A 25,264-nucleotide genomic window follows, 5' to 3' on the forward strand; every position below is an offset into this window, starting at 1 on the left:
ATCGATCAGCTGCCTCTTGCACACCCCCTACTGGTGATATGTCTGCAACCAAGGTACATGCCCTTGACCGGAATCGAACCCGGGACCTTTCAGTCCCCAAGCCGACGCTCTATCCATTGAGCCAAACCGGTCTCGGCTGGAAGAAACTTTTAATTAGTACTCTCTGATAGCTCACTCTCTCACCTTATGGATGAGAAGGCGGGAGCCCGACACAACAAAACAACCTGCCCTGGCCCAGGCCAGCTCTATGGGGCTAGGGCTGTGGGGGGCCTGGGCCAGCTCACTGCCTCCCAATCCCACTAGCACCCTGCACTTACAGTGCTCTCCTTCCATCACTGTGACCCCAGTATCCCAGGGGCTCTGAACATCAATGTCCCCGTTCACTTTAAAGACCAAACATAAATTCATTCCTTGGAGCAGTTTCTCTTACTCAGAAATACAGAAAACTCATTACTGTAGGGGGTGAGTTGGGTGACTGCTCTTAAGTGGTACTCATGCCTGTGACCCTAGTTTCTTTAGGAAAGTGAGGTGTTTTGGGTGCAGATCTTTGCTGCCACCCTCTCTCCAGGCAGCCACATCCCAAATGTTCCCGTCCATCAAGTCTTGTTGGGCATGTGTTTCTGGCCACAGGGCTAAAGGTCAGGTTCTGCTTGTGCTTACAGCTACCCGAGGCCATCACCTGGATCCAGAAATGTCTGGAGATCACTGACTCAGCAGTTGAACGGATGAGGTCTATGACTGTGTTTCCCAGAGGACAACCTCAAAGCTCTACAAGCAAGAAATCCATGTGAGATGGGGCCCATGTGCCTCAGACGCACCCGTGACCTCTAGCAAGTGTGAATTTACTTTGTGCTGCAGCTCTGGGGCTGACAGATCACAGCTCCCTAACAAAGACACATGCATGCACATGTGAACACACACACACACACCCACCCCACAGGCCCTCTCCTGGGAGCAGAAAATAGGCAATAACAATGTTTGCTGCCCAAGACTTCCCATCACATCCATGCTAACACGGTTAAGTCATTAGTCTACAGCCAAAGCAGCCACTAGGTAGCAGTGCTAGAATTTAAAATCCAGTTTCTCTGACCCTGGATGCTTGAGACCCTAGGGACAGAGATTTCTGATCCAAAGCAATGCCCCATGTGAGCAGGGGAGACAGGCAGTGACATAACAGCTGTGATGATCCCAGTTAAAAACACAGCTCCCAGTGAGCGATGGGTCTGCGTTCCCAGCCGGGACCTGGGCGGGTGGTGACGATGGCTGGGGAGATGCTACGTGACTGCAGAAGGCCAGGCATAAAAGCAACGGCTCCTGCCCGGTCCCCATTCGTGGTGCTTGCTCTCAGAGGCCAGCACCACACTGCGAGGAGCCCAGGAAGAGGCCCAGGTGGAAGGAACGGAGGCCCTGACTTTCAGTCCCAGCTGGACTTCCTGGGGACAGCCAGCATTGACTGCCGGCCACGGGATGAGCCACTGTAAGTGGGTTTTCCAGCCCCGGTTGAGCTCCCCCAGTGGGTCTTGGTGGAGCAGAGGCAAGGGCCCCCTGCCCAAAGGACAGAATTATGAGCAAAATGAATGATGAGTATTGTTAGGCCGCGAAGGTTTGGGGTTTGCTAGGCAGCGACAGTGACGGGACCACCCTCTGTGCAGAAGGGAAGCTGCTGCTTTCGACGCCAATCTCTAGTGCCGGCGCTCAGTAGGCTAATTTGGATTTGGACCCCCTACTGGCCTCTGCTCCTCCTCAGATTCAGGAAAGGGAAACAACACCTGATTCTGGGCTCTTTCTACAGCATCACGGTTGCTCTGACTACAGCTTCCAAGGAAGAAAGGAGCAAATGTGTCCTAGGAACGCCATGAAGCTTCTGGCGTGCGTGCACTTTGTGGGCTGGGAGGAGGCTAGAGGCTGGTGCATGGAGCTCACACGTTGAAGGCATGACTTTAATATGTGTATGTATGTAGTATATGTATAGAGCATGTGGAGTCCACACATTGAAGACATGGCCATTTCCTTCATGGAGCTGCCAATTTACAAGGGAAGGAAATCAACTATGACAGCGGCACACACTCACACAACAAAGATGTGCCCTCAAAGACTTCTGCCAAACAATGAGCATGAGAGTCAGAATAAGATGCCTGAAAAGGTTGTCTTGGCTTCTAATATAAGAACAGGATCCTGCCAAAAACCGGTTTGGCTCAGTGGATAGAGTGTCGGTCTGTGGCCTGAAAGGTCCCAGGTTCAATTCCGGTCAAGGGCATGTACATTGGTTGCGGGCACATCCCCAGTGGGGAGTGTGCAGGAGGCGGCTGGTCAATGTTTCTCTCTCTATCCCTCTTCCTTCCTCTCTGTGGAAAATCAATAAAATATATTAAAAAAAAGAACAACAAAAAAAAAGAACAGGATCCTTAGCATTCAGGGAACATCTCGCTGACATCATGGGAAAGAACACAAATGCACCAGTCCAGACTGCCCTGAGTTCTCCCAAATAAAAGGAAAAGGCTCATAAAAATGTTCCATGTTTTGCAGCACAAAACCCAACAAACACTACCTCAGCCAGGTGGCCAAGGTCAACGCCAACAGCGGTGAAGTCACTGCGAGTACCCTTCATAGGAAAGTGGCACTTAACCTTGGCAGTTTCCCGTCATCAAACCCACAGCCCTGGTCTAATCATAAGGAAAACACTTAGCCCAATTAAGGAACATTCTAGAAAATATCTGACCAGTACTCCTCCCAGTTGCCAAGGTCATCAAAACAAGGAAAGGCCGAGAAACTGTCAGAGCTACCAGGTACCTAGGGAGACATAACTACTCAGTGTAATGGGGTCTCCTGGATGGGGTCCTGGTGCAGAAAAAGGACATGAGGGAAAAATGAAGACAATGTGCATAAAGAATGGATTTCAGCCGAAACCAGTTTGGCTCAATGGGTAGAGCGTAGGCCTGCAGACTGAAAGGTCCCGGGTTCCATTCTGGTCAAGGGCATGTACCTTGGTTGCGGGCACATCCCCAGTAGGGGCGTGCAAGAGACAGCTGATCGATGATTCTCTCTCATTGATGTTTCTAACTCTCTATCCCTCTCTCTTCCCCTCTGAAAAAAAAAAAAAAAAAAAAAAATCAATAAATATATATTAAAAAAAAAGAAAGAATGGACTTCAGTTAAGTAATAATCTATCAGTTTCGTTCAATCTATTAGTTGTGACAAATGTGCCTTAGCAATGTGAGATGCGAGCAGCAGAGGACACTGGGTACAGGATGTATAGAAACTCTCTGATTTACCTTTGCAACTTTTCTGCAAGCTTAACATTATGCCAACGTTAAAAAAAATGGAAAAAATTGTTCCACAGAAGTGAGACAGCAGGGACAGAGTGAGGACACCCAGGGGGAGGTTTTGGAAGGGGACTTAGCTGAAGGGAGGTTTGCAGGCAACTTTGCCAGCTCCCTGGGCGTGGTCTGCACCCACAGACCCACTTTGGATCCTTCTTAGAGACAGAGGAGGAAAAGTCCATAAGCTGCCTCGATCTATATTCCACCTAAGTCTCGCCTTTTTTGATATTCGCCTCAGAGCCAAAGCGTGGAGCTTGGAGGTGAAATGGTCAGGGAGTCTAACAACCTGAACACACTGTTCTTTAACCTGTTCACATTCCAATGGAGGGGTCAGGGTAAGGGCTGCCTGCGTGATAGAAACAGTTATGACCTTCTTGATCAAGGAAGCGGCTGCATGGAAATCAGAGCGTCTTTATCGTCACCAAGGGCCGCGCTGCCCTGTCCCTCACACATGGAAGCTGGATGAGGTGTTGGCATGGACACCCCCATCCTCACCGAGCACTTCTGCCCACACTCCTTTCCTGCTAGGAACCCAACTTGAACTGTCACTGTGTCATGACAAGGTCAGGGTCCCTCGCCTCTTCTGGACAGAAACTGGGCACACTGTGCCCATCCATGTTGTGGCCCATCTCCCCTTAGAGCCCTCAGTGGCGAGGCTGGAAGGCATGGCCTGGGGTCAGTAGGATGTAGGATCAATCAGGCGAGCTTTGGGACCTCAGGCAAATCAGTTCAGCTTTGCTTTCCTCGGCTGCATCGTAAGGATGATAACGCCTGACTTTAGGCCACTGTCAGGGAAGGGGATATGAGACCGAGGGGCGAGAGGCCCCACACAGTGCCAGGCAGGCAGCAGGAGGTAACTGTGGTTTTAGCTTCTCTGCACATAGGGGACTCCCTGGGGCTGGGAGGCCCCTGAGCACGGAGAGCCCCGGAGCTGGGCTCACTGTCTGACTCGCATTAGGAGCACAGTTTTCTGAGAACTGTGAGAATAAAAGAATACTTAATGGAGTAATTCCACGCACTTGAGTTATTTGCAGCCGAATGCTTACAAAATTATAGATGCTTATTTCTTTGTAGACAGTGCCAACAACAGAAAGCAGTAAGTAATGTGCGTCCGGTGATGTGACAGTTTGGGTGTGTGTGTGCATGTGTGTTATTTGTCCCATTTATACTTTGCTTGTTTTGGCGATTAACAACCAGTTCAAACATTCAGCCTGTCTGGCGGAGAGAGTCAGGAGAAGGCTGAGGTGGACCCTGCACATCCCTCCCAAGACCCCAGCCCCACCATGCCCACGCTGAAGGCTCCATTCCTGACATAAACAAACTGGCTTTCGTTTTCTTCCTAAGTTATAAAGGGCTGGGTGAGAGGGTTTGGGTTGTAGGGACGAGCCCCACCCAGCATTGGCAGGGGGCGTGCTCTGGAACGTTCTGATGAGAGCCATGGGGAAGAAGGACAGACAGGAGGACACTGTTGTGGGGGAGCCCCATCAAGGGCCTGGAAGGCTCCAAGAGAAGCCCCCGGTGTCTCCTACAAACCTAATAACAACACCTCTGCACAGAGCCTGCAGACCCGCCCAAGGGGACTGGTCCAGTGCGCTCATCAGGGGAAGCCCCTGGACAGTCCTGGGAGCTACGCACACCAGCGCCTGTCTACCCCTCCTTCCAATCCCCCAGAGGCAGGAGCAGGAGGAAAAGACACAGGCCCTGGCCTGTTGGTGCCGAGGGTCACCTACTACACAGAGCACTGGGGCTGTTCACTGACACCCTCCGCGGCTTGCTGACAGTCTGAGTGCAGTTTCTTAGCACTCCTCCTCCTCCTCCTCACTAAAGAGCTTGCCGAGGTGGGGGAGAAGGCTGGCAGGGCTGGTGGCTGTGTCTGAGAGGAGGGTGGGCAGGCAGAGGCCCAAGTGGAGGCTGACGGCAGAGAAGGCTGGCTGCTCTCTCTGGCACACAGCGCGCCTGCTCCCGAGCCCTGTAATGTTCTCCCGGAGCGCCCTGCAGGGCTGCTTGGTATTCTCGCAGGCCCGGCGGGCAGCTGGCTGCGGGCTGTCTGGCACTGCCCTGCCGGCTGCCAAAGGTCCGCTGTCTGCCTGGAACAAAGCGGCTCCGGCGACACAGCTGTGCATCCTTGTGAAATGCCTGATTCCCCATTTCAAGGCACGATGCCCGTGCTCCAAGCTATAATTTAGGTTTTGAGCATGAATTAGATTTCACAATTGGATTTGGAAGGCAGCCTCCCAGGCTGTGTGCTTGGGGACCAAGGCTTCCCTCCCCCTCATCCCGACTTCTCCCAGAACTGATGCTGAAATTACCACTAATTCTAAATTTGCACTTATGAGGACCTACCATGTGCCAGGCACTCAACTAAGGATTCTTACATTTCATCTTCATCTTCACAACACCCCATGAGGTAGAAAAGAAGAAATCTTAGTCCATGTCCTATATGATTATAAGGGTACCCACTCTCCACCTCTTGATTATTCTCTTTTGGGGTATAAATATATGGATTTAGATGCCTGAATAATTCAGTGTAAACATGGAGGTAGCTTTCTGGAGGAAACACTAATAAAATCTCGTCCAAGTCAAGCCGAGAAGACAAGAACAGACACTAAGAACATGGAGGACACGAGGGAAGGTGGGTTATAACCCAGGACTATGCTGAATGGAGCAGATTTTACATACAGCCATTTGACGGGGGTCCCATGAAAGCTGGAGGAACCCAGGAATGCTTCCTGGAAGAGGAGAAACCTGCATTCTCTCCTATCATCCCACCATTTGTTCACTTCTTCAATCACACATTCAGCACATATTTGTTGAGGGCTAAGCGGAGTGTGGTATTGTGTTTCCAGATAAACTACCATCATGATCTCAGCCACAGAGACAGCCGCTATTACCTCTTTCCCCACTGCAGGCAATAAAATGCAGATTGGCAGATAACATTCTGGCACATTCTTAAAAGTAAGTTTATCCATGGGTGGAGAACACTAATGTGCACAATAACACACATTTTTGTTTGTTTTGTTTGAAGCATCCATTTTGTTTGCAGGTATTCTACTCCTCTGAATTTGACCAATCATAAAAACTTGTGAGGTGGGTCTTATCCCCTAAAACTGAGGTTTGGAGAGGTTACTAGATTTACTATTCAAGGTGGAGCCAAGATGCAGATGCAAATATATTTCTATTTTTCTTTACTCTCCTTCTCTGCCTCTCCTTTTCTTCTCCCAGCTATGGACACTGCCGGCTGCAAAAACCCGTTAGTGGCAATTCTTGATTACCTCTGCCCCCAGTAAGCTCACCACCTGATCGAAGGACTCCTAGCTTTGGCAGGGCTTAGAGCAGACAAGCAGAGTCAGCGCTCCACGCTGGCCTGGCTCCAGTCCACACTCAGTCCAAACTCTGCCTCTGAACTTAAACCAACACAATAACCAGGATCAGGACTGAAGCACATTCCTAAAGGGTTCTAATCCCCAGGCCAAGTTCTAATCCCCACAGCCCAACTGGGATGCTGTCTTTGTAGATACCCTCCTTTGAAGGAGAAAGGCAGCTGCCCCTACCAGCTAGGCCAGGAGATGGGGGAGGGCGAGGCAGGAGCGGGGTAATTCCTTGCCACTGAGATATGCTTAGCTGTTCTTCCCCTACTCCAGCCACAGCTGCCAACAGCTCAGGTACCCAAGGCACACGCTGGTTTCTAGCCCACAACCCCAGCTGGCTGGGATAAACAAAGAACAGATGCAGGCAGGGTCCCCTCAGTCCTCTCCATTTCTCTGGGGCTCCCACACTGTGGGCAGAGACATAGCCTGCTTATAACAACACTAGAGGACTGATGAGACCCACCTTCTATCGAATAGTTACGGAACACCCTTCCTCCCTCACTGCTTCCTTTTGAGGAAGACAGTTCTTTCTTTTAAAAGTTAACTCTATTGACGTATGATTTACATGTTTAAAACCCACACGTTTAAAGTGTACCCATTGCTGAGTTCCGGAAAATGTACACAACGGTGCAGCCACCGCCATACTCAAGATATGGAACATTTCATCTCCCTAGAAAGTTCCCTTCTGGCCCTCTGCAGTCAAATCTCCCTGACACCCACGTTAGGCAGAAAACGATCTGATTACCATCTCTTTCCGTTGGTTTCATCTGTTCTAGATTCTCACATAAGTGGATTTTTTAAAATTTATTAAAAAATATATATATTTTATTGATTTTGTACAGAGAGGAAGGGAGAGAGATAGAGAGTTAGAAACATCAATGGGAGAGAGTCATCAATCAGCTGCCTCTTGCACACCCCCTACTGGGGATATGCCCGCAACCAAGGTACATGCCCTTGACCGGAATTGAACCCGGGACCCTTCAGTCCCCAAGCTGAAGCTCTATCCATTGAGCCAAACCGGTTTCGGCACATAAGTGGATTTACAATAGATACAATGTTTTGTGTCCGGCTTTCACTCAGCATAACATCTGTGGAATTTATCCAAACAGCTGTGGAATTTGCCCATTTGCTGACTGTCTCAGTGGTTTTTCCTTTGTTATTGCTGCGTAGTATTCCGTTAAACGGATATGCTCCAATTGGTATGCTCATTCATCTGATGCTAACCATGCGGGTTATTTCCAGAGAAGGACTGTTATGAATGAAGCTGCTATAAACATTTGTTTTCAAGTCTCTATATGGACATATGTTTTCAATTCTCTTGAGTAAACACCTAGGAGTAGAACGGCAGGGACATATGGTCACTGTATACTTAAGTTTGTTAAGAATTGCCAAAACTGTTTCCCAAAGGGGTTTCCCATTTTGAATTTGTTTTCAAATTTAATTATGTTGATGGACAGATTGATTCACTGATTGTCCAGGTAACAGAGTATATTGGCACAATCCAAAAGTCAAAATGCAGAAAATACATACAGGGAAAGTCTCCCTCCCAGCTCCACCTCACCGGAAGATGAGTGGTGTTAGCAGTTCTTTATGGACCTTCCAAGAGATAACTGAAACATTCACAAGCAAACACTTCAGTTACCTCCCACTTTTTATACAGATGAGTGTGTCCTGGGCACTCCTGGGTCATCTTAATAATTTATCTTGGATCCTGTTGAAGAGCCATTTCCCACAGTGTGTTCTTGAAAAACTCCATACCCACCAAGTGCTTCGTGAGAAAAGAGTTCTCAAATAAACTTGAAAAAACGCACACATCAGAAATTCACAATGTACATGAGTTCATCCAAGGCTACGAGAGGTTCCATAATTTAAAAAGCAGGGTTTCCAAGATTATTTGAACTGAGAATCCTTTTCTTTGCAGTAACACCTATCTAACATTTTGCACAACTAGAATTCTGCAGAATACTCTTGGGGAAGCTTTTAGCTAGACCAGGAGCCCACAAACTTTTTCTGTAAAGGCCCAGAGAGAAAGCATTTTAGGCTTTGTGGACATGGTCTCGGTCACAATTATTCAATTCTGCCACTGTAGTGTGAAAGCAGATGTAGACAAGATGTCAATGATCAGGTGTGGCTATTTTAATAAAACTTTATTTACAAAAAGAGGTGGCAGATTATAGCTTGCTAATTCCTGATCAATTACAGTTTCAAGTGTTTTTTCAAGGCCTTCTGTTTGTGCTGCTTTCTCCCTACATGCCCCCTGCCTTCCCATCCAAACTAACCATCCACCGGGAAGATGATGGGAATGGAGGAGAGGAGTGACCCAAAGCAAAGGAAGGAGGTGGGAGTGGAGAGAAGGGAAGGGTGAAAGGGATTGTGGGGAAAGTGTCCTGGAGGAAAATCAGCACGGCTAAAGGCTGACTGAGCAGCTGTCCGATCTGAAATGTCCTCCGTGTCCGCTTCTCTTCTCCTTCCCCCTTCTCCACCCAGTGCCCAAAGCGTCCACCTGCTCATGGTCCATCTGATTAAATAAATGTTCAATGATGGGATGAATGCCTCTGGCTTCTGGGCTGCATTCAGCATCTCTATGTGTAGGACCATAGAATCCCCAAGATGCCTTTACAGTGTCCTCCTTCTAGGATGTCAAAAACTCTTTGTTGTTCATGGCAAACCCATCTGTGGATGATACATCAGCTGGTGGGCAGACTTGTGATTCTGAAAGTGAATGAGCATGTTTTCTCATGCTAACAGGGCAAGAGATATAATGGTTATCTAAGGAAATTCTAGCTTTTGTTTTAAGTACCATATTTCATTAACTATACGAAGTAATATACTATTGTTTCTTGCACTAATAGGACAGAGTAAATAGTGCCCATTAAACTATGACAATGGTTTCTTACATTTTCAATTTTTATTCTATAATTGGTGACTTATCTAGACACTTTTTAAAATTGAGTATCTTCATTTACATCACACTGTGTGCATCTGCCACCCGTTTTGCAAAGCATCTCGGCAACAAAACACATCTCACTGTCAGCGGCTCTGTGAGTGTCTTCGTCCTTTTAGTGCCATAGAGAACTTGGTAGTTGCTCTGCCAATGGAATGGAGACCATGTTATAAGGATGAACGTTTCTTCCACTAATACCAAGATTCTATCCTGTTGCTCCACTTTGATGCCCTCTATATCCACAACTTTCTGCCTCAATGATGAGTCACAGTGAATCTTTGTGAAGACATTGTAAACAGCAGTCAAAAAGGCATAATACCAATGGCACACTTGCCACAAAAGGGAGATTATTAGATGAACCACCAAGACCCACATTCGTCCGTGCCTGGACAATGGGAACGGTCGTGAGTGCTATCCGCTGTCAGAGACCGTAAGATGCACCCTGAGTTCAGAGATGCGAACATGAACAGAAGTTTTCCCAACAGTATCACCTAGAAGAAGAGGTGTGCTTACACAATGTCTTGCTTCCAGACTCTAGGAAGCAAAGGAAAAACCAACAGCCTCAAAGGGCAGAACACTGGAGCATTTTTCTTCTGTGCAGCCATTCACAAATGCTGTGCAGTGACACAGAGACATGTCCAGCCGAAAGTCTGTGCCCTGAACGGGAATGGGTTGAACAGTGGAGTTCCTGGGGATCATAACTTGGAATGAATGACCCACAAACTGTACCTTCACACTTGCCCTCCCTGCCGGGAGCTCAAAAAGGAACTTCTGGTTTACACCATGAATTATGCATGAGGAGGTAAGGTGCTGATCATTTTAAAGTAGAAAAATCAGAAATGAACTATAGTTAGGTTTTTTTTTTTTTTAAACATGTGCTTAGCACATATTGCCAATGGAATGTGTAAAGGAAAAAAAGCAAAATTAGAAATTTATATCTGTGTAAAAATGTCTATATGACATTTAAAGATCCGACCAACGACTGCTGCAGTTACGAGGCTGCTTGGCGCCTCACGCAGCTCTGAGCTGGGCTCGCCGGCGTCTGTTTGGCAGGGTGGGGGCTGCAGGGGGCTAGTGAGGCGTGGGTGCCTGTGGAGTGGCAGGGGAGGCGCCACGCCACACTGTGGGCCACCTCTCTCGGTAAGAGAACTTTTGACTCTCCTGTCTGAGCTTTGGACCCAGGTCTGTCTGACTCCAAGCCCTTGTTCCTTCCACCTTCCACTGTTTCACAGATGTGCTGCTAGAACCCAATATAAAAACCTTAATACGTATATTCTGTACAACTCCTAGTATTGTAGTAAACAAGCTTCCCGCCAAAACTCCCCTGGAGAGAGGGCTGAAGGAAGGGATGCTCTGGATGCCGGCTCTTCCTCTGTGTCCCTCCAGCGCGGCAGGTGTCTGTGAGGTGCCTGGCGGGATTTCTGGGTGGCTTCGATGAGTCTGAATCTCCAGATGCACCCCCAGCTCAGAGCCTCACTGGCACACCCCTGATGTGGTGTATGCCATGCTCCCACCACAGACACGGGCATCCAAATGGATGTGATATGTCTCTGACGTACGCCTTTCATGCTCTGAAAAAGGCTTCCAGGTGGTTTACGACAGGACAGACACAGACATGAGTCTTGTAGCATAAAAACTCCGATCAATACTCCATAGAGGAGTAAGACGATGAAAATGAGCTGAAGCAGAGGGCGGAAGCAAACAGAACAGGGAGCAGCAAGAGCCACCTGTGAAATCCCATGCTGCTCACCCTGCCTCCTGGGGTCTCATTGCTAAGCAACCTTAAAGGGCACGGGCAAATCAACGCTTCTCCAGAATGCCGAAAACAAAATCTAGGAGTGGGCACGTGCCTGTGAAGGAAAGTAGGGAAATGGGCTGCATGATGACTCTGAGCAGTAGGCAGGACACAGCACCATTCTGGTTCTGAAGGAGGAGCCTGAACACAGCAACTGAGACCACCACGAGCTCCTCTGCTGGCTCCTCAGATGCCTCCCCAAGATACCACCTTTCTCCCAATTCAAATCGCACACCTCGTACTTCTCTGTCAATCTAGAAGCCCAAAGGAGACAGAGTTGGGGCGGCCCCCACACGCCCACCTCACCTTAGATTAAGGCCCTAACACTAACTGACGGAGTCAGCGATGAGAAGACGGCGCAAAGCAGACACAGATGCGACAATCCTCGTGAGTCTCCCTGGCTTCCCGCTCCCTGGTGGACAGGATGGTTCTGATATCTGAGGCCGCACCAGATTGTGTTGTGTCACTGCTCTAGTAGGTTTGGGCCTTTCCTCTTCATTTTGGAAGAACCAAGACTAGAAATGTATATGTTTGCATCTCAGAAATCCTTACAAAGAACAGGCTCTCCTAACCCTGAAGCCCAGATCAAGCATCAGATTGCTCTCCATATCACCAATTCCATCGGGGGGGGGGGGGTGGGTGTGCCCTTTTTTACAGACTTGTCAAAGGCACACTTGTACCTATTTTTCAACAATATAACTCCTGAATATATTCATGTGTGATTGTTTTTTGACTTTCCAGTTATACTCCCTTTTATTTTTTATTTTCCTTTTTATGCTTTAAGTATATTTTGCCCTTTGATTTTTTTGAGCTGAATTCATAGGCCCCTTATCATCATTCTTTCTCATTAAATGATGAAAGCTCTCAAGGATATGAATTTGTTGCCTGAATTGAGCCTTAAAGTTTTTTTTTTTTTTTTCTTTGCGTTTGCATTCAGAATTTATTACCAATCTACCTTCCTTCAACTTTTTCATGTGCTTTGGCCATTTTTATAAAATATTAATCACCTTTCATCCTCAAGCGTTGACATGTAATTTTTGCACTGCTGTTATTTTCTATGCAAACTGTATTCACATTTTTCATTGTCTCTAATACCTAATACTTATTTAAGATTTTTATTTTTACCTATCTATTTTTCCTCACCCTTAGATATTTCCCTTCCCTCTCATGATTTTTAGAGAAAGGGGAGAAGGAGAGAGAGAAGAGAAAGAAACATCTGTGTGAGAGACACACATAATTGTCTGCCTTCCACACATGCTCTGACTGGGGCCCAGGATTGAACCTGCAACCAGGTATGTGCCCTTGACTAGGAATCAAACCTGCCACCCCTCCATGGAGAGGTCAATGCTCTAACCACTTAGCTACACTGGCCAGGTCTTATTTTTTATTTCTAACCCTACCGATTTGTACTAATTCCCCTCCCTCCCACCTTCCTTTTCTTTTCTTTTTTTTTCTTTTTCTTTTTTTTTTTTTTTTTTACTTTATTGAGGTTTTAAAATTTTTGGTCCAGTATAGATTAATTTCTTAAAAATAAATAATCCATGGAAATTTTAAACTAGGAGTATATCATTTATAGGGCACAAAGTTTGACATATAAACTATCAAATTAACCTTATTAAGCATATTTAAATCCTGTTTATTTCTAACTTCATGATTTACTGATGACTAAATATGGTATACTACTTTTTCTACAGTTGTGTTTCTTTCTAGCTTTTCTTTGTCTTCGAATAGCTTTTGCTTTCTATTTCTATGCTATGTTGTAGTACATTCTACATTTATTAAAGATCACACCTTTTATAAAACAATCTTCTTTAGCCCAAATTTTCCTCCCTTGAGTTTTATTCTAATCAGTATTAATATTGCCATTCCTCTGTTATTTTGCCTCTTTTGTTTTTATAATTTAAAAATATATTGTTTTATCTTTGTCCAGTTTTTCTATGCTTTTATTTGTAAATCTTTTGTGACACTGTGCTTTAGGCGAATAGAACATATAGCTATATTTTGTTTTAGACAAAAGTCTTTGTCATCTAGTAATGGACTTTAATCTATTGCCATTTATTGACATAAATGTTGTTAGAACTTATGGCTCTCATCTTATTTTACGATCTCTATGTTGTTTTGTTGTTTTAGTATTTCAGTACTTGCTCCTTTGTTTTTAAATTATATGTGCTGCTATGTTCTGCCATGGCTATATTTCTCTAATTATCCATGCCCAAAACAAAACTTTGAGTCTCTCCCTCATCTTTCCACCAATCCCATTGGTGGAAATGGAAATTGGTGAAAAACAGGAAATTTATCAAGATGGGTGAGCCACATGTATTTCAGCTTTTAAACAACTGTACTTAAACAATCTGTTTTAAACACCGTATTTTCCGGCGTATAAGACGACCCCCTAATTTTTACAGTTAAAACATAGGTTTAGGCCTATATTCGCTGTATAAAACTACCCCCCCATTTCAAAGAAAAGACTTACTTTGCCGTCAAGATCTATCTGCAGGTAATTTTTGTGCAATTTTGGTCTTTTGCCCCCGATTTTCGGTTGACTTTTTTTCGTTTCAAAAGTCGTCTTATACGCCGGAAAATACGACAATTACCAGCAAAAAAAAAAAAAAAAAAAAATCAGTTGCTCTTAATAATTCAACCGATTCAGCGATTTTCAGTGTACTGTGGCACATAGGTGTGCCACAAGAATTTAAAAAATATATATATTTCATTGATTTTTTTACAGAGAGGAAGGGAGAGGGATAGAAAGCTAGAAACATCGATCAGCTGCCCCCCGCACCCTACCACTGGGGATGTGCCCGCAACCAAGGTACATGCCCTTGACAAGAATCGAACCTGGGACCTTTCAGTCCACAGACTGACGCTCTATCCACAGAGCCAAACCGGTTTCGGCAACAAGAATTTTAAAACATGCAATATCTGACTATTTATTCTGGGACACTGACTTCTTTTCCCTAAGACTGTCAAATAAAAAAAATGACAACAGCCAACACAACAATAGCTGTCCTGGTGTGAATGTCCTGTCTTGAACCATAAATATTTAGGTCATATAATAAGAGTTCCATCTTATTGGTTACATCTCATAATAAAGCTGCACCTGATTGGCTAATTCTTGGTACCAGAAATCCTTATATACAAGTATAGGCATCTGATTTTTAAAAGTCACTTTGGTAAAAAAAAGGATAGGAAATTATTATTATTATTAGTATTTTCAAGTCAATCAAAATCATAACTAATTTTTTGTCAGGTTGGCAAAATGTATTTTTTAGTGTGCTGAAGAATTTCAGTAATTAGTGTATGTATGGCATGAGATGGAAAAGGTTGAAAATCGCTGTACTAATTGAATTTTAAAACTAGCCCTAGTGCCAGGGACACTGTGTATTGGTTATACTTGAAATGTCATTTAAAAATAAAAAACTGCTTGAGGACAAATCATAAATTAGCAGATTTAACTCTACTTAATTATAATACCATAAAAGAACTGGTCATAGTTTCCACTTTCTATTTTCCTCTGTTACAGCTTGAAATAATAAGTTCAGAGGCCCTCACTATATTTAGCTTCCAATTATCCCCAGGAAAGAAAGACCCCAAGAAACCCTTCTGCTTGGATGGTGTGGCTCAGTGGCTGAAGCATCGACCAGGAGGTCACGGTTCATTTCCCGGTCAGGGCACATGCCTGAATTGTGGAGTGTGCAGGAGGAAGCTGATCAATGATTCTCTTTTTATCATTGGCGTTTCTATCTCTCCCTTTCCCTTCCTTTATAAATTAAAATATATTAAAAACAAAACAAAACAAAACAAAACAAAAGGAATTCCTTCTCCCCCAGGACCATGACTCATCAATCCTATTCACCCAACCCACTCCGGCTGGATAGATCCAGTCAGTGTCCTCCTGGTTGATCCCAAGTCCATGGCTTTGCTCTGGTTACATCTATAGTGAGCTTTTCCACCCACCATTTATTTTTTCAAAGCTGTACTCAAATCTCACTGATTTTCCAGACAACTTGCTTTTCAGACTGGCCAAAAAAGTGAAAGTGATTCTGCATATTGGATCTCACTTGCTGTCTTATAATAACTATTTATGTGTGCCAAATGTCTCCTCAGTTTGATGATGGGATCCTTCAGGCCAAAATACTCTCTTATAGTTCCATCCTGGGATTACTTGTTTTCATGGGAAGATTTCAAAATTCACCCACAGAAGAGGGCCAAGAAAGTCAGGGTGACATTGCCAGATCCGATTCTCACTCAGTGACTTTCAGAAACTTACTTCTCTTCTTTGGACCTACACAATGACGGTGAGCTCCAAAGCCACTCCAGAAGTTAACATTCTAAGACTAATAGTCGTTTTGTAAAGGAGGAACTGAGTCACAGCACAGAGAAAGTGACTTGCTCAAGTTCACAGAGTTAATTAATGGCCCACGGATAATTAGAAGTTCAACCTCCTGATCCCCAGCCTGCCATCCCTGTTTCAGAACGCCCTTGACTCACCCAAAGCAGCAGCATGGAATCTCGTCAGGACATATTAGTATGCTCATTGAAAATACAGGGATTGCCTTGCTAAGAAACTAAACTCTCTAGAAAAGATAGAATTTGAACATCCTTAAACATATTGTTTATTTACAAAAAAATTGTACAGTTACTTCTCCATTTCAGCTCCTCAGGTACCGATTCCTTTTATGCCATGGCAAAGGCTAGTTCTTGTTTCTTTCTCTTAAAAAAAAAGTCTTATTCTTGACCTTAGAACTGTCTGCCAAGCTCTGTTGTCCCTTAATGTTTTTGATTTTTCCACTGGCTCTTCTCTTTTCCACAAGAAAGACAAATTATAGCGGAGGCACATTAACTTCTTTGGACCTCTGTTTCCTTATCTGTAACCAAAAGGTGTTGAGAAGAATACTCTCTAAAGATCTCTCTGACTCTAAGAGCATCTGAATGAAGAGGCAGGAGCAGAGTGAGGAAGGTGAAGGGAAAAGCGCTGTTTTATCCTAGGTTCCCCCCCCCAAAAAAAAAAAAAAAAGTCTGAGACATGGCTTAACTGAAGTTCACTGTGCAGAGTGATTTCAGGGAACAGGTGCAGGGGCCTGACTGAGAAGAGTGAAAAGCAAAGGAGGGAAATAGCATCAAAGATTGTGTTGTTGAGTTGACTGCCACTAAGGATAGTTGGGGTTCAATCTTGCTGGGACCCTTGGAGAAGCTGTGTAGAATGTCCCTCACTGTCCTTTGAAGGACAAAGGAAGAATCTGTCCACTGTCTCTGTCCCTCCTTAGTGAAAGGTTGTGAACGTGCTCACATGTCAGGAGTGTGCATGCAACAGAGGGCCTCGGGGTCCCTGCAGTCATCCCACATGGCGGTGGCAGGGAAGTCAGGGCAGAACCAAGAAGATGTGGAGTAGGCTGAGACAGGTACTTCTGGTTACTTTCCCACGTGTCTGATTCTTGCAGCCACATCTAGAGTGAAAGGTAGACTGAGAGGAGGGGAGAAGGGTGGGCTGAGGGGAAGGGAATTAGGGCTTGAGGTCCTTAGACCTACCTCGGTGCCTGGGTGACCCACATAAAGGGAAAATTAAATCAGTCTGGGTGGACTGAGAGATAATGATATTTCCCAGAAGGCTTAAAAGTAGGGGGCAAAATATCATCCAAAGCAAGATGGTATTAAACATGATATCAAAACCCTTTAGAGCAAGAGTCCAAGTCTTAATGGGCCATCAACTTTTCCTCTGACATCTTTCTTTCCTGTCCCTCCCTCCTCCTGCTCCAGCCACACTGACCTCCATGCTGCTCCTCCAGCCACCACCTGGCTGCTGCTTAGGGTCTTGGCCTTGTTGTCTCCTGCACTCAGTGCTGGTTTCTGCCACTGTGTCATCTGAACCCTTCGCGACCACCCACCTATGAAAGGGCATCCTTATTACCCTTTATCCCCTGACCTACTTATTTTCCCCCCCCCCCCCATAATATGTAACACTATCTCAGTTCATATTACATGTCTATTTTTACTAATTTTATTTTCAGTATTCTCCAGTGGAATGTAAGCATTACCAAGGCAACACATTTCTTCCCACCCCCACTGGCATATCTCCAACATCTAGAACTGTTCTTGGAAATAGCAGGTACTTGATAAATTAAAAACAAAAAAAGAATGACAGGTTGAATAAATGAAGATGTTCATATCTTGCTGATGCTGAATTTGTTAAAAAAAAAACAAAAAAACAAAACAACTACAGGAGGGCCTAACATTTCTATAGAAGCACAAAGACTGTTAGATTATGTTCTTTCTGGATGGCGATATAAATTATCAGTGTAAAAAGCTGACAAGTAAGGCTTGAGCTTTTTGGATTTGGAAAGACCAGTGTTTTAGAGGTTAGGGACTCTGGGGGCTGAAGAGAGTTCATTCTGAGACACGCTGTATCAATTATCACCTCTTGCCCCTGGTGTGCCTCCATCCCAGGACTTCAGATGACATTCTGTCCTTTTGGCTAATAAGATCAGGGCTCTATGCTCTCTAGAATGTGTGAGTGTGTGCAGGTGTGTGCGTATGGACATGTATGTGGACAAATTCCCTTCTTACCAATATGTAACTCAATAAAAACTGCAAAGATGTTCTGTAGGATCTTCATTCAGGCGGCTCACTACATGTGTCTCTGGAAGCAGGGTGTGCAGGTGTTTGAGCATGAGCAGGACAGCTAGTGGAAGAAGAAGGCTAAATGCAGGTGCTAAATGCAGGTGTTTTACTGATGAAGACTTCAAGAACTGGAAAAGATGGGAAATATTTAACGTTTTGACAACTCTCTATAGATAACAGATGGTTTGAATAGTGATTCTAACAAAGAGTAATTGAAACCAGACACTTGGAGGAAGAGTTAAAAGTAGGAGAGGGTTTACATTAAGTAGAGGCAATGGTCTGAGGTGGGCTTGTCAGTTAAACTCAGAGGATATGAGGGATGTTGTATGAAAATGCACACTGAGCATTACTGGAGTGGTGTTACGTTATAAAGATGTTGTTAATCTTTTGAAATCACAAAACTCTAGCATTTGTGGTTTCAGTAGCCTGAAACTGGGGACGGAAGATTCTGGAAAAATGTAACTAGCCTAGAAACTTGCCACCTGAGCTTGGTTAATATGGATGGAAGTAAGGGGCTTCATATATTTCCTAAAATTATGTGTAAAATTTTATATGTAGCCATGTACATTTTTTTTTCCCCCTGGGGAAAGGGAAGAGAGCAGGATATCTTTACACATATTTTCTGTAAAGATCCAGGTAGCAAATTCTTTGAATTTCATGGGCTAAATGGTCTCTGTTGCCAACTATTCAACCCTGCCCAGTGCGGAAGTAGCGATAGGTAGTAGATATAAGGGTGGATGTGGCTGCTTTTCCAATATAAATTTAACTAGTCATAGAAGGTGAGCTGAATTCCGCCTTCGGAACAGAGCAGTGCCATCTACAGAACTCTCTGCAATAATGGAAATGTTCTATGTCTCTGCTGCCCTAGGGGAGCCACTAGCCACACACGGTTATTATGTACTTGAAATGTAGCTAGTATTACTGGTGTGCTGAGTTTTTAATGAATTAACATTAAGACTTGACTAAGATGGTGGAGGGACAACACGAAGCTTATAGCACTATCTCTGGACTGACTTCGGTTTGGGTCCCACCACAGCAGTGATCGCCAGCAAACGGCGCCCAGGGTAGTGGGCCAAGATGCCGAACATCAAAATCTTCAGCGGCAGCTCCAACCTGGACTTGTCCCAGAAAATTGCTGACCGCCTGGGCCTGGAGCTAGCCAAGGTGCTGACCACGAAATTCAGCAACCAGGAGATCTGTGTTGAAATTGGGGAAAGTGTCCGGGGAGAGGATGTCTACATCGTTCAGAGCGGCTGTGGTGAAATTAACGACAACCTGATGGAGCTTCTGATCATGATTAACGCCTGTAAGATGGCTTCCGCCAGCCGGGTCACTGCGATCATCCCGTGCTTCCCTTACGCCCGGCAGGATAAGAAGGATAAGAGCCGGGCTCCCATCTCAGCCAAGCTTGTGGCAAATATGCTCTCCGTAGCGGGTGCAGATCATATTATTACCATGGACCTCCATGCTTCTCAAATCCAGGGCTTTTTCGACATCCCTGTGGACAACCTGTACGCAGAACCAGCTGTCCTGAAGTGGATACGGGAGAATATCTCTGAGTGGAGGGACTGCACGGTCGTCTCGCCCGATGCGGGGGGAGCTAAGAGAGTTACCTCCATCGCAGACCAGCTGAATGTTGACTTTGCCTTGATTCACAAAGACCGGAAGAAGGCCAACGAGGTGGACCGCATGTTGCTGGTAGGAGACGTGAAGGACCGGGTGGCCATTCTGGTGGATGACATGGCTGACACTTGTGGCACAATCTGCCACGCAGCCGACAAACTTCTTGCAGCTGGAGCCACCAGAATTTATGCTATCCTGACTCACGGGATCTTATCTGGCCCGGCCATTTATCGCATCAACAACGCCTGCTTCGAAGCAGTAGTGGTCACCAATACCATCCCTCAGGAGGATAACATGAGGCACTGTCCCAAAGTACAGGTGATCGACATCTCCATCATCCTGGCAGAAGCCATCAGGAGGATTCACAACGGGGAATCTGTTTCCTACCTGTTCAGCCATGTCCCTCTATAACAGAATACGTACCTTCTGAGGCTTTCAAAAAATAAAGCGAACCCCTCTCCTTGCTTTCCTTTCGTGTTGAATGAAAAAGTCAGCAGAAGCCCCAGCTTGCTCCAGTAGCTTTCTACAGCCCATGCCAGGTATATTGGTATATTAATGTTTCTCCAAAAATTAGGGAGAGACAGATTGAGACTAACTGCTCTGGTTGCTTACGTGCACTGTCTCATTTCAGCTTCTTTAATTTTGTGGGCCTTGCAGCTTTAAATAGAGCCCAGCTTCTTTCAGACTCTGAAGGGTGTTGTGTGTGGGCGTTTGAATGGGGTTAGGGATGCTTAGACTACTTTTCACGTGAATGCTTCTGGGATTCGTAGGTTCAGAACTAGTAGCAACAGAGCCAACCAAAAAATAAAAATAAAATAAAACAAAGAATGCTAACCCAGTCCCTCCACTCCCGTAACATGTGACAAGTTCTCTCAGGTCTATATTAAATTACAAGAGCCCTAACAAGTCCAGAATCCAGCTCTGCTCGCTGATCCCCTGTGAGGCGGGCAGCTCCCAGGTGGGGGCCTGCGGGAAGGTGGCACACAGTGCAGCGGGCACTTCTTGGGAGGAAAAAGCCTGACCCTCACCCTCTGCTAGGAGACTGTCCCTTAGTCTCTTTTGTGCCCGTTCCTTTTTCCATTTGGTTTGTTCTTCAACCATCCTGACCTTTTCCTGGCTAATTACCTCCTCGGGCAAAAATGCTCACTGTCCCATAGTCTTCTGGAAAGCAAACCTCACCTTTGGCTGTGTACTCTTTTAACAGTTGCATGAGGTTATTTTGCCATAGCTTAATCTTAGCCCACTGCCACCGTGGTGGAAGGTAAGTGTTTAATTTTCATCTTATTTCCCTTGATCTGTTTGGCCTCTCAAATGACCTGAGGTTTCTGTTAAAAATATTGATGCTACTAGCTCTTGTAGAGGAAACTAAGAAAGTGTCTGTGTGTGATAAAAAATAATTAAGACACACGGGGCTCTTGGCTACCATACTGGACAGTACAGGCCCAGAACTTCCATCCCAGAATACGAGGCAAAAAAGCCACGGGTTCCCCCAGAAGGGAAGCTTCCCTGCAAGGAGAGGTGTGCCCCTAAGCAGAGGTCCTTGGAGGCTTACCACCCTGGCATATGCAGTCATTTAAGTCTTGCCTGGATGGGGTCTTGATGGATTAGTGTCAGGGACTGAGGAGGGGGGCATGATTCTAGAACACTTAGGAGCGGTCTTACACTTGGAGCACTGCAGGAGGCACACTTTCTTCTCTCTCTCAATTTATCTGCTAGAAATAGTTTACAATAGTAACGCTAATGATCACCACTTCCCTAATGCTTCCTTGGTTACAGGAGCACGCTGTGCAGCATGACCAGTCAGCTTCCAGGATAGAAAGAAGACTCAATCTAAGTGATGGTGCGATCAATGGCTAATATAAAAGGGCTTTACGGTGAACAGGTTTTTTTTCTTTTCTTTTAGACAGCCTCGAGATATGCCAAAACCTGGCTCTAAGTTTAACTTGGGGCTATAAGCATTTCCCAAGAAGGCTGATTGTTGTAGCATCAGAAGGATCGTGTTCTAACACCACTTCCTTCCCTCTCCTCTGGAGACAGCCCAGGTTGAGATGGAGATCCCTCATCTCTGTGCTTCACTGTGAGTATCTCCGGCCACATATTTCCATGCATCCCGCTCTTCCTGTTTGGTGAGCATGTTAACTATCCCCCCAGAGCTGATGGGAATGAATGTGCCAATTCACATTGGGTGCCTCGATTCCAAGAAGTTCTCACTTGTCAATTTTTTGTCATGACTAGAGCAAGAGCCATACAGTGACTTTTTCAGATAGTCAGTATCCCTCTCCTACAGCAGCACTCCCAGAGGGATCTCTAGCCTCGGTTAAACCTGCAACTTCCGCCAAGCTCCAAGAGACGAGTTGACACAATGGAGAAGCCATTTTGCTCTCACACAGTGCCTTGCTCAATACAAGGAGTGGTTACTCCAGTGGCAAATTGGATACCTTGCCCTCCTCTAAGGATCCCAACTCCTTCAGGCAGAGCATGATTCAAAGCCCCAGACAACAGTTTGAATTCAAAGTTTCAGCTCATATTTTCGACACAAATTGACTTCTGATCGGATCTCTTGGTTCCTCTTCACTAGAATTCCCCTGAGGAATATTAATAAGATTGTTTCCTCTGATTTTTGAGAGTTAATTAGGCTTGTGGCCAGGGAATATGTGCATCATGGAACACAGGGGGAAACCAGAAGAGAAAGGAGTGATAATCAATACAATTTCTTGGGGGCGGGGGGGGGGGGGGTGGTGGTGGTGGTGGCGCATGGATATGCAGCCTACAGTCTATAAATGGAACTGATAAAGCAGCTAAGGGCAGTTCCACATGCCTCCTGATCCCCAGAGGGCTCTGACAGACAAAGAAAGGCACTACTTCGGCTCTTTAATCCACACTGCCGTCTGCACTGGATTTTGTGTTGATGGTTTTAGGGAACAGAGTCATCTGTCTAGTTTCTTTGCCTTAGAATGTTTCCTCAGAGGAGTAGACCATTAGGATGGTAAATATCCCCACAGAGTAATGGGCAGTGGAAGAGACCTATAAAGTCTGGATCAGATCCATAACAAGGGGTTTCTTTAGTCTAGCATTGTTTTCATTACCAATGATGACATCTGATGACAGTGAGCATCTTCATATAAAGCAACCACCACACTAAATGTCACTATCTTCCTTTTGCAGAATATCTTAGTAGTAGCCTGAGGCCTGATTTCATTGAGATCTACTGTGTTTTCTTCCATATCTAAGGGCTAAGAGACATGTGTACAACTGTTTATTTTGCCTTTTTATTACAGACTTGTATAAACCCATATAAAAGTAGGCAGAATAATATTATGAATGTTCATGTATCAACGATTATCAACTCCTAGCAATACTGTCTCATCTAAACTCCCACCTCATTTCCTTCTCTCCTCCATTGCTCTGAGGTAAATGCCAGATATTATCCTATCTAACAAAAGAGTAATATGCAAATTGACCATCACACCAACACACAAGATGGCTGCCCCCATGTGGACACAAGATGGCCACCACAAGATGGCCAGCAGGGGAAGGCATTTGGGAGGGACCAGGCCTGCAGGGGAGGGCAGTTAGGGGCAAACAGGCTGGTAGGGGAGCAGTTTGGCATCAATCAGGCTGGCAGGGGATTGGTTAGGGGGTGATCAGGCTAGCAGGAAGAAGCAATTAGGGGCAATCAGGAAGGCAGGCAGGCAAGCTGTTGGGAGCCAGCAGTTGGGAGCCAGTTGTGAGAGGGATCCCAGATTGGAGAGGGTGCAGGCTGGGCTGAGGGACACTTCCCCCACCCCTGTGCATGGATTTCGTGCACCAGGCCTCTAGTAGAATAATAATTATAATTTTAGGGATTCCTCATAATCCCCCTTGTCTGATGTCTATTTCCCACCTCTAATGTTTTATTTTGAAATGAATCCCAAATATCATACTTTTTAGTGATATTTTTCTTCCTCCAACCTGATAGGTTTTGTTATAAAGCTATTATTTGTTAGTTTTAATAGACATGAACTCATTAAAAAAACAGGTGCCACAATTAACATGCAATCAGTGCATTCCCTTCAAGGCTCTGTTACAGCAATGAATCAAGTTCTAGAAACACTATAAGCAAATTTACTTAACTTACAAAGGCAATCATACAACACAAAGACTCTATGCCTGGTGCAGGTGCCCGCGGCTTCTTACTCTGTTATGAAGCAGCACCGGAATCGTAAAACCGCTCGGTTACTCCCTCAGGCTTTGCCGCGTCAGGAGTTGGTTACCCACGAATTACTTTCTAAAAGCTTCTGGATGTGAATACTATCAATATCAGGAGCGTTATAACCATTCGTCCATTGCAACGGGAAAATACAGCATTAAAATCACACACAGGCATGACACTGTGTGTGAGTACAGCTGGGTTCCCATGGAGGCGATATTCAGTCACTCACCCATGGCTACTTCATGAGAATTGTCCCCTTTCGCTGTGGGTTCTCTTAGTGAAGTGCCAGTTCCCTTTTCTGCAGAACATTCTTCTGTTGTAGGGCCCTGCTTCTGCTGATTTCTCTTCTTTCTTCCCTTTCTTGCTGTGATAGCCCTGTTCCTCTTCATCGTATCCCGTATAACTTTCATATCATAATCACTCTCTGATTTTCTTTCCCGATCCTTTGCCTTATCTTTCCTTTTCTTCTTCTTGCTTGTTGATCATTTTCATTCCTCTCTGCTTCTTCTCTATGTTTCTTCTCTTATTTATGCTCCTAGGGCAGTGGTCGGCAAACTCATTAGCCAACAGAGCCAAATATCAACGAGTGAAATTTCTTTTGAGAGCCAAATTTTTTAAACTTAAACTTCTTCTAACGCCACTTCTTCAAAATAGACTCACGCAGGCCGTGGTATTCTGTGGAAGAGCCACACTCAAGGGGCCAAAGAGCCGCATGTGGCTCGTGAGCGCAGTTTGCCGACCATAGTCCTAGGGGATGGTGAGCGAGAAGATCGGGCTTTTAGGAGATCGTGTGCCTCTCCTGCTTCTCCGGCGGCATCTCTCTCGGCTTGCACTCTGGACTGTTTGGCTGCGCTGTAACACTTGGTGGTGGTTTGGAATGTTTCTTTCGTTATCTTCTTTCTTTTTGTCTCTGGGTTTTGATGTGCTCCTTGACCTTCTAGCTTTCTCCCTGGAAGGAGATCTCCGTCTTGGACTTTTGGATTGCCACCTAATCTTAGAGTGTGATCTCCATCTGTTCTGTGACTGCCTGTGCCAAGAAGGGGGTTTCGATCTTGAGTGCTGGCATTTTTCTTCTTTCCTACCTGGTTGATGGCAGGAGGAATTAGGGACTGTGCTTCCCATACTCTCTTCATGGTTCCCCTGTTTCTTTACTAGAGGCATCCGATTTCAGACGTGGTGAAACGAGACCAGCAGCTACATTCAAATCCTCCAACATGATGCGTCTGCTTATGGCCTTGTTTGCTGATATGACAAACTAACATTCTTATCGTTATAGCCGGAGATAAGCATTTGAAATAGATACTCCTGTAAGCCTGTGGCTGGACTTCTGTTGTTTTTGTTTAACTTTGAAAGGTTGTATATATGCACTCACCTTTTCTCATGGCTAACTAGGATTTAATTACA

General features: G+C 45.3%; 2 protein-coding genes across 5 annotated transcripts in view; one reads left to right on the forward strand and one right to left on the reverse strand.

The window, feature by feature from the left end:
• TMEM108 (transmembrane protein 108) overlaps positions 1–25,264 on the reverse strand; it is a 218,600-nt gene that overhangs the window by 17,252 nt on the left and 176,084 nt on the right. The window lies entirely within an intron of this gene.
• LOC118715336 (ribose-phosphate pyrophosphokinase 1) lies at positions 19,123–20,079 on the forward strand. Its single transcript, XM_036431449.1, has one exon. The coding sequence runs from the start codon at positions 19,123–19,125 to the stop codon at positions 20,077–20,079; it is 957 nt and encodes a 318-aa protein (XP_036287342.1).

The sequence above is a fragment of the Pipistrellus kuhlii genome, unplaced genomic scaffold, assembly GCF_014108245.1.
Source record: "Pipistrellus kuhlii isolate mPipKuh1 unplaced genomic scaffold, mPipKuh1.p scaffold_m20_p_11, whole genome shotgun sequence".
Lineage (NCBI taxonomy): Eukaryota > Metazoa > Chordata > Mammalia > Chiroptera > Vespertilionidae > Pipistrellus > Pipistrellus kuhlii.

Coding starts and splice junctions, on each gene's coding strand:
- LOC118715336 (XM_036431449.1), top strand. CDS start 19,123: ATGCCGAACATCAAAATCTTCAGCGGCAGCTCCAACCTGGACTTGTCC.